This window comes from Rutilus rutilus (genome assembly GCF_951802725.1).
Source record: "Rutilus rutilus genome assembly, chromosome: 10".
Lineage (NCBI taxonomy): Eukaryota > Metazoa > Chordata > Actinopteri > Cypriniformes > Leuciscidae > Rutilus > Rutilus rutilus.
The window spans coordinates 27,776,279-27,795,333 of record NC_140215.1 but is presented as its reverse complement, the minus strand read 5'-3'; the positions used below and the strand labels follow the sequence as shown (position 1 = coordinate 27,795,333).

The window sequence follows — 19,055 nt, the reverse complement described above, 5'->3', positions numbered from 1 at the left end:
ACTTTGTATCTACTCTTGATGACTTACAGAAGGCCATTGATTTAAACAATTTTTACTTAAGATTTGAGAAGAGCGAACATATTTTTGAGAATAGCATTAGTGATGCTTATCAACAGCTTATCAAAGATAAGTTGTTGATTGATGCAAACCAGATCAACAACTATTTTAAACACATTTGTCCTAAGAAATGTGCAGGCCCTGCTGGAATTTCTTTCTATATTGTGTGAAAATCCAGCTTTTAATGTTGTTTATATGTCTACATGGTGTTTTTAATATGCTTTAAGACAAACCATGTAAATAAAACTTTTAAATATGTAATTTTGATGATCAAAGATGAGTTTTAAGGGATAAAATGATTGACTACAGGGGGAAACTGTGCAGATGAACTGACTCCAGCTTGGCTCCCTATATTTCAAAAAATCTTTGGACATCGGTATTGTTCCCAGCCTTTGGAAAAGGGCTGTGATCATGCCGGTTCTAAAGATAGCTAAACCCTTAGATAATAATGATTTCAGATCGGTCGCGCTAAATGTCTGTGGTTATGAAATGTTTTGAAAAGTGCATTGTATCTATGTTAAAAGCAGATGCTGCTAACAATTTAGATCCTTTACAGTTTGCCTATAGACAAGGGAGGGGGACTGAGGATGCTATTAACAGCATCATACACTTGATTCTGAAACGGAAACACAAAGCTTATGCAAGTTTACTTTTTATCGATTTTAGCTCTGCTTTTATCACTATTCAACCTCACTTGTTAATTAAAAAGATGGAGCAGTTATCTATCTTTAAGTGGTATTTTTCCTTCTTAACTGACAGAACTCGGTGTGTAAAATCTGAGTTATGTCTATTATATGTCTATGCAGCAACATGTAGTCCACAATAAATTTCCTTTCGGGGACAATAAAGTATACTGTTACTTCTAATTTCCAGTGACCAACTTGTACATGAGTGAAATCTGCGTGGGGGTATTTTCGACCTCACGCAAAACCAGTCTATCAGTGCGTAACACACATTCTGTAGGTCTATATCTACCTGCATTTTTTTTTTTTTTTCATAAAGATGAAAATTAATTTATAAAAGTCTATGCTGTACTACAGAGTAGTCTACAAACTGTGATGTGTTCCATTATTAATGTAAAATAGAGTAATTTACTGATAAATTAAATGCTGGTTCTCTTACGAGAGGTTCTCTCGTATTGCGTAAGTTGCTTACGCTACGGGTAAAGTTGTCTTTTCTCGAGATCTGAAGCCAAAAAATTATCCTTCATTTTGTATTTATTGTCAACGCAGTGCGGCAGCCAGCAGACCATAGCAGGCTGTATAAGCGTGCTCATTGGCTGCCCTGCGGCAACTGCAGCAGCCTACCAGTGAGCCCTGCGTGACGTCACGCCCAATGAGGCACTTCGCGCCCTCCACGCGCCTCAGCCCGCCAGAATGGGTGTGGCTAGCGTGTATAAAAGAGGGGCTCACAGGCTGAAATTCTGATAGCTCTTCGCATCGCTGGACTCTGAGAGAAGCCGCCGCCGTTGAAACAAGCGACCAGCAAGCTTAGGACAGCGTCTGAGGAAGCCGGTCGTCTTCGCCGCCTTCAGCCATCCGTGCCTGCTACGCTATCCGGCGTTATATATCCTTTTTCTGCTGTGTGTGTTCGCCGCTGCTGCAACTGCAACACCGTTGCAGCACCGCTGCGCTGCAACACCGTTTCTACGGCAACCCAGAGAAATCTCATAAGAGTACAGTTCTGGTTATCCGGCTCACGCCAATGGTGTAGAAAATGTGCCCGCTTCCCAGTGTTCACCCCTACACACAAGCACGGTTCCCTCTGTGTCATTCACTCATGCAGAGCCCACTCTAGAGCTGGCATATGCCGCTCAAGTGTTGAATGTAGGAATGTGCTCACAAAACAGTGCCTACACCTACACACTGCCCGCTCTGTTACACTTTTATCCCAGGGGACAAAACCTATAAAGCTGACAAACACCGGCTATGTGTAAGTCTTGTGTCCGCCCGTGAGCTCCCATGCTTACTGATAAACACAACACATCCGCTTTGTCAGTCCCCTTAAGAAAGGCTACTGCAGAAGTGTATTTGGCAGCCAACGAGCTGGGAATACTACCCGCTCGCCTGCACGCAACCGCCGTTTTCACGATGACCCAGAGAAATCTCAAAAGGTGTGTAATGCCTGGGTATCCGGCTCACGCCGTTAGTGTTTTAAGTGTAGAAAATGTGCCCACGTTTCTGTGTTCACCCCTACACACAAGCACTATAAACCCCGTGTCTCTCACAGAGCCCACTCTCTAAAGCGGACAAAAGCCGCTCGAGTGTTAGATGTAGGTCACGCGTCCACAACCCCGTGCCCGCACCTACTCACTGCCCGCTCTGTTACACGGCCACTTCCTACCGGTCATATCACAAATGTAAGTCCTGTGCCCGCCCTCGAGCGCTCACACATACTGACAAACACTTTACCCCCGGCGCCGCTCTCGCGCTCCGTTCCTCGCACAATATGTTCCCCGTCCAATGCCACCGGGACATCGTGTGTAAAACGGCCAGCCATCACTGTCTGCGAGCCGCCGTATTCAAGCACCAAGAGAATCAGGTTCTCGAGCCCGCGGAATGCGGCAATCGGAGCCCGGAGGCCATTCTGCCCCTAGCCGTACATGCGAAAGTGTGGGAAGCTATTCCAGGTGCGTCAGAATGGGTGCTGAGCACAGTAAGAGAGGGCTATTCATTGCAGTTCGCTCGCCGCCCCCCGCGCTTTCAAGCGCGAACCGAGACGAGAGTGAATGGGGAAGTAGCACACCTACTTCGTGCAGGAATAGCGAGACTTCTGTGCAAAGGGGCCATAGAACCGGTACCCCCTTCTCTGAGCGAGTCAGGCTTTTACAGCCGTTACTTCCTCATGCCCAAGAAGGACGGAGCTCTCAGACCGATTTTAGATCTGAGATATTTGAACAAAGCTCTTATGAAAAGACCGTTCAAAATGCTCACAACCAGACAGATCCTCGTGCAGATTCGCCCGAGGGACTGGTTTATTTCCCCTCGATCTGAAAGACGCTTACTTTCAGATCCAGATAATACCCCGTCACAGGCCATTCTTGAGATTCGACGGTCGGGTATATCGTCAGGATACGAATCAGAGTGACTCAGAGCTGCGTTTCAGCACTGAGACCCTGGTTAGTGGCCGACTGGTACCAGCGGGGAGTGACAATGGGAGCCGTCTCGCACCGAAAAGCTATCTCGACAGACGCATCCAACTTAGGTTGGGGCGCTCTATTCGAGGGCAAACCGGTCTTTGGCCTGTGGTCAGACCAGGAGAAATGCCTCCACATAAACTGTTTGGAGATGATAGCGGTCGAGAACGCGCTCAAGCGCTTCCTCCCACATATACGGGACCACCATGTGCTAGTCCGCTCGGACAACATGTCCGTGGTGTCCTACGTGAACCGACAGGGCGGTGTCAGATCCAGGAATCTCTGCAAACTGACAGAACGCCTTCTAGTGTGGGCTCATCGCTCGTTGCGCTCGCTGGGAGCCACGCACGTGCCGGGCCACCTGAATGTCGGCCCAGACAGACTGTCCAGAGACAACATTCCCCCGGGAGAATGGTCCCTACACCCCCAGACAGTCCAGCCACTGTGGCGCCTGTTCGGCAGGGCGGAAGTCGACCTTTTTGCATCAAAAGACAACGCTCACTGCCCGACGTTTTTCTCAAAGAGCGAGGACGTGCTGGCCCAAATCTGGCCCAGCCGCCCGCTGTATGCTTTCCCTCCGATCTCGTTGTTACCACAGGTAATCAAGAATATCAGTGAAACGCGCCACCCAGTGCTCCTCATAGCCCCGCGATGGGAGAGCCAAATCTGGTACCCAGAGCTAGTGAGGCTGTCGCACTCAGCCCCATGGCCGATCCCGGTGAGGAAAGATCTTCTTTCTCAAGCCGGTGGATCAATCTGGCATGTAAGCAATCTGGCAATCTGGCCAGAGCGCTGGTCTCTGCATGCGTGGATAATCAACGGATACCCGTTGATTTGCCAGAAGGGGTCGTAAACACGTTCACGCAGTCTAGAGCTCCTTCCACGAGAAGGCTCTACGCGTCTAAATGGTCAGTGTTCTCTAAATGGTGCGCTACTAAGAGTCTGGATCCACACACATGTGGGGTTTCATGGGTGCTCTCCTTCCTACAAGAGCTGTTGGACAAGGGCAGGCCCCCCTCCACGCTCAATAGTGTACGTTGCGGCTATTGCAGCGTTCGCGGAGATGACGCGCAGCCGTGCAATAGGAAGGAACGAGCTTATCATCCGCTTCCTTAGAGGAGCCAGGAGGATGAACCCCCCGCGGCCCCCTCGGTTCCTATTTGGGATCTTTCTCTGGTCCTAGAGGCCCTGAAAGCGTTTCCCTTTGAACCGCTAGAATCTGTGGATCTGAAATACCTTTCGCTCAAAACCGTTTTTCTGACAGCTCTGTCGTCAGTAAAACGTGTGGGGGATCTACACGCACTGTCTGTTAGCCCCGCATGTCTCGAGTTCGGACCAAATGACTCCAAAGTCATCCTCAAACCGAGACACGGTCCCCAAAACGATTGGCACTCCCTTTAGGGCGCAGATCATCTCCCTGTCGGCTCTGCCAGCATCCGATAGCGAGGACAGTGATAACCTCTTATGCCCCGTCAGGGCGCTGAGAGTTTACATCACACGCTCCGCCGCCTTTAGGCGTTCTGAGCAGCTCTTTGTTTCGTTTGGTGGGCGCACCAGGGGTCTCGCCGCCTCAAAACAGAGCCTGTCCAGATGGATAGTGGACGCTATTGCAGCAGCTTATGCGTCCAAACACCTGCAGTGCCCTTTGGGCATCAGAGCCCATTCCACTAGAGGCTTGGCCTCATCGTAGGCTTGGTCCAGCGGGATTTCTATTCACGACATTTGTATGGCGGCAGGCTGGGCCTCCCCCTCTACATTCGTGAGATTTTATAACCTGGAAGTTCCTGCCTTGCAGGCTAAACTGTTATCAGTTTAAGTGATATGTATGTTCTGTCCAGTCGTTCATGTGCAGACTACTTTCGTGTACTACTAGCTTTTCTGGTGAGCTGCACTAAGGGATGAGATTCTCTATATACAGACCGGCGGAGCCACTCTGTATTTTCCCCATCACACGCTTGTGCACTGGTGCTGGCACGCGTTGCTGGCCACCTATTCTCCACTCAGCTGCGCTAGGGGTTATACTCTCTATACATAGACCAGCGAAGCCGCTCTATATTCTCCCTATGATGTGCTTATGTACTGTGATGGCCGCATTCTCCATGCTTATGCATAGAACGGCAGAGCCACTCTGTATTCCTATGAAGTGCTTATGACATGTGCTGGCCCGCGTTGCTGGCCGCCTGTTCCCGCATGTTGTGTTCCCCGGGCTCCCCTGGGACTCATGCAGTGGATGCTCGGCGCGCACGGCGTTGACAAGGGGTTCCCGTAGCGTAAGCAACTTACGCAATACGAGAGAACCTCTCGTAATAGAACGTACTCGGTTACCTAACGTAACCTCGGTTCTCTCTAGAAGAGGGAACGAGTATTGCGTAACCTGCCATGTCGCGCCATGAGCTTATTCGCTTCAGTCTATGAAAACCAGAATTTCAGCCTGTGAGCCCCTCTTTTATACACGCTAGCCACACCCATTCTGGCGGGCTGAGGCGCGTGGAGGGCGCGAAGCGCCATCATTGGGTGTGACGTCATGCAGGGCTCACTGGTAGGCTGCTGCAGTTGCCGCAGGGCAGCCAATGAGCACGCTTATACAGCCTGCTATGGTCTGCTGGCTGCCACACTGCGTTGACAATAAATACAAAATTAAGGATAATGTTTTGGCTTCAGATCTCGAGAAAAGACAACTTTACCCGTAGCGTAAGCAACTTACGCAATACTCGTTCCCTCTTCTATAGAGAACCGAGGTTACATTAGGTAACCGAGTACGTTTTAGTGTGTAACTATTAACACAAGCTGCTCTATGCTCAAACTATGACAACTAATGCAAACATTTACATGTAGAACTATATTAATGGTTTGTAGTGCTGCCCTTGGGCTTAGTCTGCATGTTTTCCATTCTTGTTGTGAGTGTCTGCTGTTGGATCACTGGTCAGATTGTTTTGTGCTGGTCCAGGGTCTCTAGGGTTCATGGTTCTGGGAACAGCCTCCTCTACTTGGCTGAGTATATCATTCAGGACTGCTGAAGAGGCTCTGTCTGAGGGCGATGGGGGCTGGGAGACCGCAGAAGATACTAGACTGCTACTGATGATTGAACGGGCTGCTTGCAGATGTCTTCTCTGGCTCTGGCGAACTAAAAGAAAATGAGCAAAGTTTGCATTTTTAAAGTGGGTTTCAACTAGTGGGCCGCAACCAGAGATTGGCTCTTATGTCTGTTCTGATAGAGTGGAGAGACAGAACACATCTAGTTTACATTTATAATTTATATTCGGCTGAAATATAGTAAGGATATGTAACAGAAATTAGTATTAACCTATATTTATGCTAATATATATTTTACTATATTATATTAGTACTATTATAGGGTTAAATATAACAGGCATGATGATTTGGCACAAATTTATCTGTCACTTGGTAAAAGCAGCCAAATTAGACCGATGCTAAAGGTTGTGTAACATTCCCTTATCCTCAAACCACGAACAAAGGTTAAAGAAAATATCAAAATATGACTAAATTAAATGTGGGTTCACTTGTAACAAAAGCACGGTTTATACCACAAAGTATTTTTTGTGAGGAATTACTGGTTGTTGAAATTAATAGTTAAATTATTTAAACGGTTTATAGATATTTAATAATTATTATTACACTTACTATTATTTTAGAATTATTCATCTAAATTCATTTGTTTACTTTTGTACAATAAACCTTTTTGTACTGTGTTGGGTCACCACTTCATGTCCAACGGGTTCTAAAGCAAATACCACTGTTAGATCAGTATGTTAAATAGTGATAAAATCTCGAAATATTTATGTCATGTGGTTTCAAGTAAAGGTCAGCCTAATAATAGAGTGGGTGTGCCACTTCTGTGTTGCATTATAACAGCACCATTAAACAAACAAACAAAAAAAAAGATTTCCACAATTAATTAGAACACTTTCATGTTCCTTTCTGATAATTTATGTAGCTTTTTTGTTGGTTATGGAGGCTGACAGTCATGGTCACAACCCACTTTTACTGGCAAATTAAAAACTAACCATGGTAAATTGCAAGGATAATTAATTGAATATTTAACACAGGCCACATGGCATGACTGTGATACACACACATACTGATAACATCAAATTCACAGGTCACTAAAAAGTCAAGCTTAACAAATACTGGTCAGGTGACAATTTATGCATGAAAAAGATCTGCGGCTGGTTGCATAAACATAGCCATAATGTCAAGACAGTGTCTTAAGTTCTAGTATGACCTACTAGCAGTTAGTCAGGGGCAGTAAGTCTTAGTTTTCGGTATCAAAGTAGGCTTATCTACATTTTTATGTAACTGATTTAAAAAAGCTATGAACCGTCTTAAAGAAAATAAATTGATGTCTAACTTGTAAGACTAGTCTTAGAGGTTTATGCAACCGGCCCCTGCTTGAGGCTTTTCAAATCTTTTTAAGACATTCATGAAGTGCACTACACTTAGCAGTATTAATGCCAATAAACTGAAATGCTGTGTAGAAATAGCCTGAGTTCATTTTTGAATATGCCTTTGTTCTCAACGTTTGCGGTCTGTAACCTCAGAAATTGGCCATGACTTCCAGCTTTTATGCCACATTTATATCTCAGCAATAACAAAAAAGGACAATGTTCCAGTGTATACCCATCCTCATGTCACTCAACTTCAAGCTGAAGTACTTTACAGTTATAATGTTTCAAATCCAGATTACAGACTTAAACTCAAGAGCAACACTAAAGATATATTTTCAGCTGGAATGGTTCTACTTGCAATCCCAATGTTTTCACGTTTTGTAATTAATTTAATTATGTTATATTTAAAGATTTTAATCATTTTATACATTCATTTTAAATGTTTAACCTCCACAATTATTATATATATATATATATATATATATATATAAATATGTATGTATGTATATATATATATATATATATATATATACACATGTGTGTGTGTGTGTGTGTATATATATATATATATATATATATATATATACAGATTAATTTTATTATTCATATTATAAAAAAAAGTTATAAGTGTGACACTAAGATGTTTTCCGGTAGAAATGACACCGCTTTAAAGTCCTCATAATAAGCTTGAAACATACAGTATAGCATGACTTGAATTTTGGTACATTCTGTTCCTTAAATCCTTTTAATGCTTTCTTTAAATGGCATGAGGGGGAGAAGATAATGACATTGAGGACTAATTTGGCTTGGCCTGTAATAGTTTGGCATTTTACTGATTATCTGCCTGATTGAATAACCCACCTCTTTCTCTGACATCTATCTTCTGGACCTCAGGAAGGAGGAATCTGTAGACGAGTTCTGCCACAATCTCCTCTGACTGCTGACTGCTCTTCCTGCACGTATACACAGACCAAGAAAGACACAACACAGGCCGATTAGAGCTGATTCATTTGGTTTGTGACAAAGAAAATGCTCTAAAACAATCAATGCTGGCAGTCTCATCGAAGGAAACACAACAATGATCTCTGTAACTTGGTTATTCAATGTTTATTAGTTTATTTATATGACTGCAAATACACAGTATCTGATTCTAGTGATTTCCCACAGCTGTGCTGTCACATCTGACATCCATAATTTATTATTTATTGAGGGAAGGAATATGTGGACATAGATGTTTTTCATACATTACATATTTCTTAGGCTGTAACTGTGTTTCTCTGCATTTTGCCTTGAAGTATAAGAGAGTTTTTGAATAGGCTGAACACAATGGGTGGGGACATTCTAAAACGCTTAACGTGAAAAACGCTTAACGTGGTTTACTGTACTAAGACAGTGATATTAAAGGACCAAAATCAGCACACGTCATATTTATAAACCATACTATGTATAAAAAATCAGATGAGCCCAGAATATGAACGCAACGCGTTTAATTACACGTTAAGCGTTTTCCTCCCATAGAAAACCGTTATAAGAAAAGGCTTAACGTGGCTTACTGTACTAAGACAGTGATATTACATGACCAAAATCAGCACACATCATATTTATAAACCATACTATGTATAAAAAATCAGATGAGCCCAGAATATGAACGCAACGCGTTTAATTACACGTTAAGCGTTTTCCTCCCATAGAAAACCGTTATAAGAAAAGGCTTAACGTGGCTTACTGTACTAAGACAGTGATATTACATGACCAAAATCAGCACACGTCATATTTATAAACCATACTATGTATAAAAAATCAGATGAGCCCAGAATATGAACGCAACGCGTTTAATTACACGTTAAGCGTTTTCCTCCCATAACCGTTATAAGAAAAGGCTTAACGTGGCTTACTGTACTAATACAGTGATATTACATGACCAAAATCAGCACACGTCATATTTATAAACCATACTATGTATAAAAAATCAGATGAGCCCAGAATATGAACGCAACGCGTTTAATTACAGGTTAAGCGTTTCCTCCCATAGAAAACCGTTATAAGAAAAGGCTTAACGTGGCTTACTGTACTAAGACAGTGATATTACATGACCAAAATCAGCACACGTCATATTTATAAACCATACTATGTATAAAAAATCAGATGAGCCCAGAATATGAACGCAACGCGTTTAATTACAGGTTAAGCGTTTCCTCCCATAGAAAACCGTTATAAGAAAAGGCTTAACGTGGCTTACTGTACTAATACAGTGATATTACATGACCAAACTCAGTACACATCATATTTATAAACCATAGTATGTATAAAAAATCAGATGAGCCCAGAATATGAACGCAACGCGTTTAATTACACGTTAAGTGTTTTCCTCCCATAGAAAACCGTTATAGGAAAAGGCTTAACGTGGCTTACTGTACTAAGACAGTGATATTACATGACCAAACTCATTACACATCATATTTATAAACCATACTATGTATAAAAAATAAGGTAAGCCCAGAATATGAACGCAACGCGTTTAATTACACATTAAGCATTTTTCTCCCATAGAAAACCATTATAAGAAAAGGCTTAACGTGGCTTACTGTACTAAGACAGTGATATTACATGACCAAACTCTGCACACATCATATTAATAAACCATACTATGTATAAAAAATAAGATAAGCCCAGAAATTGAACGCAACGCGTTTAATTACACATTAAGCATTTTTCTCCCATAGAAAACCATTATAAGAAAACGCTTAACGTGGCTTACTGTACTAATACAGTGATATTACATGACCAAACTCATTACACATCATATTTATAAACCATACTATGTATAAAAAATAAGGTAAGCCCAGAAATTGAACGCAACGCGTTTAATTACACATTAAGCATTTTTCTCCCATAGAAAACCATTATAAGAAAAGGCTTAACGTGGCTTACTGTACTAAGACAGTGATATTAAATTACCAAACTCTGCACACATCATATTTATAAACCATACTATGTATAAAAAATAAGGTAAGCCCAGAAATTGAACGCAACGCGTTTAATTACACATTAAGCATTTTTCTCCCATAGAAAACCATTATAAGAAAAGGCTTAACGTGGCTTACTGTACTAAGACAGTGATATTACATGACCAAACTCTGCACACATCATATTAATAAACCATACTATGTATAAAAAATAAGATAAGCCCAGAAATTGAACGCAACGCGTTTAATTACACATTAAGCATTTTTCTCCCATAGAAAACCATTATAAGAAAACGCTTAACGTGGCTTACTGTACTAAGACAGTGATATTAAATTACCAAACTCTGCACACATCATATTTATAAACCATACTATGTATAAAAAATAAGGTAAGCCCAGAAATTGAACGCAACGCGTTTAATTACACGTTAAGCGTTTTCCTCCCATAGAAAACCGTTATAAGAAAAGGCTTAACGTGGCTTACTGTACTAAGACAGTGATATTACATGACCAAAATCAGCACACGTCATATTTATAAACCATACTATGTATAAAAAATCAGATGAGCCCAGAATATGAACGCAACGCGTTTAATTACACGTTAAGCGTTTTCCTCCCATAGAAAACCGTTATAAGAAAAGGCTTAACGTGGCTTACTGTACTAATACAGTGATATTACATGACCAAACTCAGCACACGTCATATTTATAAACCATACTATGTATAAAAAATCAGATGAGCCCAGAATATGAACGCAACGCGTTTAATTACACGTTAAGCGTTTTCCTCCCATAGAAAACCGTTATAAGAAAAGGCTTAACGTGGCTTACTGTACTAAGACAGTGATATTACATGACCAAAATCAGCACACGTCATATTTATAAACCATAGTATGTATAAAAAATCAGATGAGCCCAGAATATGAACGCAACGCGTTTAATTACACGTTAAGCGTTTCCTCCCATAGAAAACCGTTATAAGAAAAGGCTTAACGTGGCTTACTGTACTAATACAGTGATATTACATGACCAAACTCAGCACACGTCATATTTATAAACCATACTATGTATAAAAAATCAGATGAGCCCAGAATATGAACGCAACGCGTTTAATTACACGTTAAGTGTTTTCCTCCCATAGAAAACCATTATAGGAAAAGGCTTAACGTGCTTACTGTACTAATACAGTGATATTAAAAGACCAAAATCAGCACACGTCATATTTATAAACCATACTATGTATAAAAAATCAGATGAGCCCAGAATATGAACGCAACGCGTTTAATTACACATTAAGCGTTTTCCTCCCATAGAAAACCGTTATAAGAAAAGGCTTAACGTGGCTTACTGTACTAAGACAGTGATATTACATGACCAAACTTGAAGGTTTTTTGAAGTTTTAATTAGTTTTTTTTAGTTTAGTAGGTTTACAAGTTTGTAGAAGTTTGAAGGTTTTCAGTTTAGAATTATTAGAATCGAAGCTTAAATGAGTCTTGATTGATTAGAAATAGTACATAGAATGGCAGCTGATGGAGTCGAAAGAAAGAAAGAAAGACAAAGAAAGAAAGAAAGTAGGAAAGAAAGAAAGAAAGAAAGAAAAAACTTAAATGAGTCTCAATAAATTAGAAATAGTACATAGAGCGGTATCTGATGGAGTCCAATGAACCTCTCTAACAAACCCTAACCCTATTTCATTATGAGCTCAACAGAGACTTGTGTGATTGGTGGTAATGCTCAACGCTGAAAAAAAAAGTATAAAAAGTAATCTTGCATGCCACGTGAGCATCTTTACCTGTAATGCAACACTTTCCTTTAGTTTCACATTTCAGTAAAAGTCGTTATAGCTTTTTACGCATAAGAAAAACAAGACATGTTATTTTAGTAACATGAGAAATCAAAAGGATTAAAAATTAATATCTTACTTACATCGTATACACTTTTCCTCAAGCGACTGGGCAGAATCCAGTCAGAGTGTCTGCAGTGAACAGCACATTGCGTGAAAGCGGCAAAAACTCCCGCGAACTTCGCGAACAAACAAACAACCGATGAAGTTTGTTTCTTCATCGGTAACTAATCTGATTGGTTATTGCATTATGAGCTCAACAGAGACTTGTGTGATTGGTGCTCAACAGAGACTTGTGTGATTAGTGCTCAACGCTGGGGAAAAAAAAGTATAAAAAGTAATCTTGCATGTGAGCATCTTTAAGCCTTTTCTTATAACGGTTTTCTATGGGAGGAAAACGCTTAACGTGTAATTAAACGCGTTGCGTTCATATTCTGGGCTCATCTGATTTTTTATACATAGTATGGTTTATAAATATGACGTGTGCTGATTTTGGTCATGTAATATCACTGTACAGTAAGCCACGTTAAGCCTTTTCTTATAACGGTTTTCTATGGGAGGAAAACGCTTAACGTGTAATTAAACGCGTTGCGTTCATATTCTGGGCTCATCTGATTTTTTATACATAGTATGGTTTATAAATATGACGTGTGCTGAGTTTGGTCATGTAATATCACTGTCTTAGTACAGTAAGCCACGTTAAGCCTTTTCTTATAACGGTTTTCTATGGGAGGAAAACGCTTAATGTGTAATTAAACGCGTTGCGTTCATATTCTGGGCTCATCTGATTTTTTATACATAGTATGGTTTATAAATATGACGTGTGCTGATTTTGGTCATGTAATATCACTGTACAGTAAGCCACGTTAAGCCTTTTCTTATAACGGTTTTCTATGGGAGGAAAACGCTTAACGTGTAATTAAACGCGTTGCGTTCATATTCTGGGCTCATCTGATTTTTTATACATAGTATGGTTTATAAATATGACGTGTGCTGAGTTTGGTCATGTAATATCACTGTCTTAGTACAGTAAGCCACGTTAAGCCTTTTCTTATAACGGTTTTCTATGGGAGGAAAACGCTTAACGTGTAATTAAACGCGTTGCGTTCATATTCTGGGCTCATCTGATTTTTTATACATAGTATGGTTTATAAATATGACGTGTGCTGAGTTTGGTCATGTAATATCACTGTATTAGTACAGTAAGCCACGTTAAGCCTTTTCTTATAACGGTTTTCTATGGGAGGAAACGCTTAACGTGTAATTAAACGCGTTGCGTTCATATTCTGGGCTCATCTGATTTTTTATACATACTATGGTTTATAAATATGACGTGTGCTGATTTTGGTCATGTAATATCACTGTCTTAGTACAGTAAGCCACGTTAAGCCTTTTCTTATAACGGTTTTCTATGGGAGGAAAACGCTTAACGTGTAATTAAACGCGTTGCGTTCATATTCTGGGCTCATCTGATTTTTTATACATAGTATGGTTTATAAATATGACGTGTGCTGATTTTGGTCATGTAATATCACTGTCTTAGTACAGTAAGCCACATTAAGCCTTTTCTTATAACGGTTTTCTATGGGAGGAAAACGCTTAACGTGTAATTAAACGCGTTGCGTTCATATTCTGGGCTCATCTGATTTTTTATACATAGTATGGTTTATAAATATGACGTGTGCTGATTTTGGTCATGTAATATCACTGTATTAGTACAGTAAGCCACGTTAAGCCTTTTCTTATAACGGTTATGGGAGGAAAACGCTTAACGTGTAATTAAACGCGTTGCGTTCATATTCTGGGCTCATCTGATTTTTTATACATAGTATGGTTTATAAATATGACGTGTGCTGATTTTGGTCATGTAATATCACTGTCTTAGTACAGTAAGCCACGTTAAGCCTTTTCTTATAACGGTTTTCTATGGGAGGAAAACGCTTAACGTGTAATTAAACGCGTTGCGTTCATATTCTGGGCTCATCTGATTTTTTATACATAGTATGGTTTATAAATATGATGTGTGCTGATTTTGGTCATGTAATATCACTGTCTTAGTACAGTAAGCCACGTTAAGCGTTTTCTTATAATGGTTTTCTATGGGAGAAAAATGCTTAATGTGTAATTAAACGCGTTGCGTTCAATTTCTGGGCTTACCTTATTTTTTATACATAGTATGGTTTATAAATATGATGTGTAATGAGTTTGGTCATGTAATATCACTGTCTTAGTACAGTAAGCCACGTTAAGCCTTTTCCTATAACGGTTTTCTATGGGAGGAAAACACTTAACGTGTAATTAAACGCGTTGCGTTCATATTCTGGGCTCATCTGATTTTTTATACATACTATGGTTTATAAATATGATGTGTACTGAGTTTGGTCATGTAATATCACTGTATTAGTACAGTAAGCCACGTTAAGCCTTTTCTTATAACGGTTATGGGAGGAAAACGCTTAACGTGTAATTAAACGCGTTGCGTTCATATTCTGGGCTCATCTGATTTTTTATACATAGTATGGTTTATAAATATGACGTGTGCTGATTTTGGTCATGTAATATCACTGTCTTAGTACAGTAGTAAGCCACGTTAAGCCTTTTCTTATAACGGTTTTCTATGGGAGGAAACGCTTAACCTGTAATTAAACGCGTTGCGTTCATATTCTGGGCTCATCTGATTTTTTATACATACTATGGTTTATAAATATGACGTGTGCTGATTTTGGTCATGTAATATCACTGTATTAGTACAGTAAGCCACGTTAAGCCTTTTCTTATAACGGTTATGGGAGGAAAACGCTTAACGTGTAATTAAACGCGTTGCGTTCATATTCTGGGCTCATCTGATTTTTTATACATAGTATGGTTTATAAATATGACGTGTGCTGATTTTGGTCATGTAATATCACTGTCTTAGTACAGTAAGCCACGTTAAGCCTTTTCTTATAACGGTTTTCTATGGGAGGAAAACGCTTAACGTGTAATTAAACACGTTGCGTTCATATTCTGGGCTCATCTGATTTTTTATACATAGTATGGTTTATAAATATGATGTGTGCTGATTTTGGTCATGTAATATCACTGTCTTAGTACAGTAAGCCACGTTAAGCCTTTTCTTATAACGGTTTTCTATGGGAGGAAAACGCTTAACGTGTAATTAAACGCGTTGCGTTCATATTCTGGGCTCATCTGATTTTTTATACATAGTATGGTTTATAAATATGACGTGTGCTGATTTTGGTCCTTTAATATCACTGTCTTAGTACAGTAAACCACGTTAAGCGTTTTTCACGTTAAGCGTTTTAGAATGTCCCCAATGGGGGGAAGTCACTCTGCTGAGTCTGACAAATCTAAGCATGGCGTTGTATATTTTATTTTCAGGACATTCTGAAAGCAGAAGTGAGTCATTTGTACACCTTACATGCATTATTTTATCAAGGTCTCTATTGCATAGCTTCCGCCAAAACTAAACACTTAAGGGCCTTACACACCGGGACGAATATCGGCGCGCGTTATTCGCCAGCGTTTTTCAACGCGTTTTTTGTGTTCACACCCAAGCGATTTTCGCTGACGATGAGCCGAGTGAACATGCAAATTCATTCCCTGACATTAGATGGCGCGATTGTCAAACGTTCGTGGGAAAAAGTTACAAGCCTATGTACATGAAAGACAATTAAGTAAAATGAAACTCACCATCAAGGCCCATTTGCTCTGCAATACCACTCCATAACAGTTCTCTTTTATCAAGATTTTTGTAGTCGCGTTTGTCATATAGTTCTTTATGTTCCGACACCAACGAGGCCAGCAGCTCTACATTCATCTTGCCTTGCATCTTCCTCGTCTTATTTCTTCCCAGCAGTGAAGACGCTATCTTCTTCGCCTGTATGTGTGCTCGGCAAGACCGTTTTGTGTTTGAGCGCCCCCAAGTTGTGTTTTACTGTAACTTCAGAAGCTCCAGACACGTGAGCAAAAGCGCCAATCTCATTGGTCGGATAGTTTTTGACGCGGCGCGTCAAACCAAAAAAACGAACCCGAGGCGTTTTTTTAAAAATGACGCTTTTACGCGTGGCGTTTTTCGCGTCGGTGTGCACACTCACATTGGCGCCCTTTGTTTAGTCACGAGGCGTTAAACGTCGGCGAATATCGCGCGCGAAATTCGTCCCGGTGTGAACAGGCCTTTAAAGAGAGTATGAATGAAGATATTGTGGTTAAAGTAATAGTAAAATAAAACAAAATGTTTGCGTCTATTCTCAAGTGATTCATCCTTGGCAGCTCACCAGTGATCTTAAATCTAATAAAACCTCTGACGTATTCAAGCGTCAGTGACAAACATGTCTTGAATGTCAGAATCTTGTCAATATACTGAATTCTAAAGGTGCATTTATTTATTTTATTCCTTTTCTTTAGTGCAGTGAAGTGTTTTGTTTTGACAGTTTGAAAGATTTTTACCGTGCTGAAAAGACCAGCATGATTATAAGAGTTTGTGGTTCATTGTCATCAATAAGCAATTTGGTTGTGAGATTTTCAAACTGGTTTAATTGGATGTCATAGCATTCGAGACTAGAAACGTACGTCTCCTCCATGGCATAGCTGTTGTTGTCCAGCTCCTCAGCCTTAAGGTGTATCTCCTGTCTGGCCTGGGCATCAGCTGTCTGGTTAGTGGAGCCCAGGATGACATCCTCCAGGTACATGTTTACTGTGTCCTGGTGCACCTTGACCACCTGATAACAAAAGATATACAGATAGACAAGAGATCTCTTATAGAAAAAGAAAACTGGAAAGCTGCCAGTTGCAGTACAAGATGAAAATGTGCACAGTATGACTAGGACACACATTAAAAGATGAAATATGATTACATCGTGACAATATTGGAGAAAAAAAAAACACATATATACACAAACACACACTACCTTTCAAAAGTTTGAGGTCGATCAGAGTCTCTCATCAAGGCTCCATTAATTTGATCAAAGATAACATGTAAGCAGTTTCTCAATTTATGCTAGAAACATGCTAGCAACATCTTAAAAAATTTTAAAACGCTAACAATGTGCTAATTGATGTTAGAAACATGCTAACATTGTTAATGCTAGACACACATGTTAAATCATGTTAGAAAAAGCAAACAATAATGCTAAATCATGTTAGCAACATGTTAAAACATGCTTGCAATATGTTAAATCATGCTAGCAACAAATGCTAATACACGGTAGCAATGTGTTAATTCATAGTAGAAACATGCTTGCAATGCTAAAACATGTTAGCAGTTTGCTAATTCATGCTAGAATCTAAATCGATTTTTTTCTATCTATCTAAGAATCATTATCACTTTTCTTTAATTTGGCTAGCTGTAGTTTTCATGTTGAAATAGAATATTATGTGACTATTGTGCTTTGTGACATTTTGAATAGCCGTGCATGAACTGCGCAGTGTCATCTCTCATCACACGAGCAGGAGTGCCGACAGAGAAAGTCCATTTCTGATTTTATAGTTGTTTAAACGTTGCGTGTTGAAGTGTTTTAATTAGATATATATATTTTTTAAATCCTTATTTGAGATATTTTAGATATCTTTTTCTGACTGAAGACTGAAGGTTTTGCCTTCTTGACAAACTATTTTATTCCTGTGATGCAAAGCTGAATTTTCAGCACCATTACTCCAATCTTGTCACATGATCCTTCTTCAGAAATTGTTCTAATATGTTGATTTGTTGCTCAAGAAACATTTCCTATTATTATCAATGTTGAAAACAGTTGTGTTGCTTAATTATTATTTTTTTGGTGCCAACGATGATACAGTTTCTTTTTAAGGTATATTTGACGAATAGAAAGTTCAAAAGAACAGCATTTACTTGAAACAGAAGATTTTGTAACATTAACAAAAAAATGTACATTCACTTTTGATTAATTTAATGTGTCCTTGCTGCATTAAAATATTAATTTCTTTCAAAAACCCAAACCCATACTTTTGAACGGTAGTGTATGTTCAAGGGATTTTGTCGGGTAGAAATAAGAGCACATTTATTGTCCACTGACACTGATGTTCTAGTGACCTGTTTAAATATCTCATCCTCCTCTCTGCGTCTCCTTTCCTCTATCTGCCGCCTTCCACTCTCCTCAGCCTCACGAATACGCCGGTCTCTCTCAGCCAATAGCGTAAAGGCATGGATTCGCCTTTCCTCCTGCAGCCGGACCAACTCTTTAGACAAAAAGTCGAGCATGTCCACGATCACTCCCCCAGACAGGCCAGCAACACAGGACTCAATCTGAGACACCTGAGAGAAAGACAGAAGGAATAAGAAGAATCTAATCAGTTTCATAATTGAGTTACTATAGCTTATCATAGTCAATTCTTGCATCATTGTTTTGGTCAGTGATTGTTTCTTTTAGACCGTGAAACAAATTATTTAAAGGCTCAAACATATATATATATATATTTTTTTTTTTTGTCCTGAGATTACACTGTTTAATTTTTATTTTATTTTTTAAATAGTCTTAAATGTAAGCACCATTCCCTACATTCACATGAAATGTATGCTATGCTGCACTTTTTCACGAGTTATCAATCAATTTATTCTAAAATATTCTCCACAAATGGTTAAGATCAGACTGTGGGCTAATGATCAGAGACTTTGTTAAAAATAGCTTACAG

At 39.9% G+C, this 19,055-nt stretch overlaps 1 protein-coding gene across 1 annotated transcript in view; it reads right to left on the bottom strand.

Moving 5' to 3' along the window:
• Positions 1–5,855: 5,855 nt before the first annotated feature.
• LOC311297873 (cilia- and flagella-associated protein 91-like) overlaps positions 5,856–19,055 on the bottom strand; it is a gene marked incomplete at its 5' end in the record, with an annotated part of 28,252 nt that continues 15,052 nt past the window's right edge. Inside the window, 4 exons of the mRNA XM_084420349.1 lie at positions 5,856–6,317; positions 8,461–8,552; positions 16,980–17,128; positions 18,457–18,678. Of these exons, the coding sequence (XP_084276475.1) occupies positions 6,064–6,317; positions 8,461–8,552; positions 16,980–17,128; positions 18,457–18,678 (717 nt within the window). The 3' untranslated portion in view covers positions 5,856–6,063. The remainder of the gene's footprint in view (positions 6,318–8,460; positions 8,553–16,979; positions 17,129–18,456; positions 18,679–19,055) is intronic.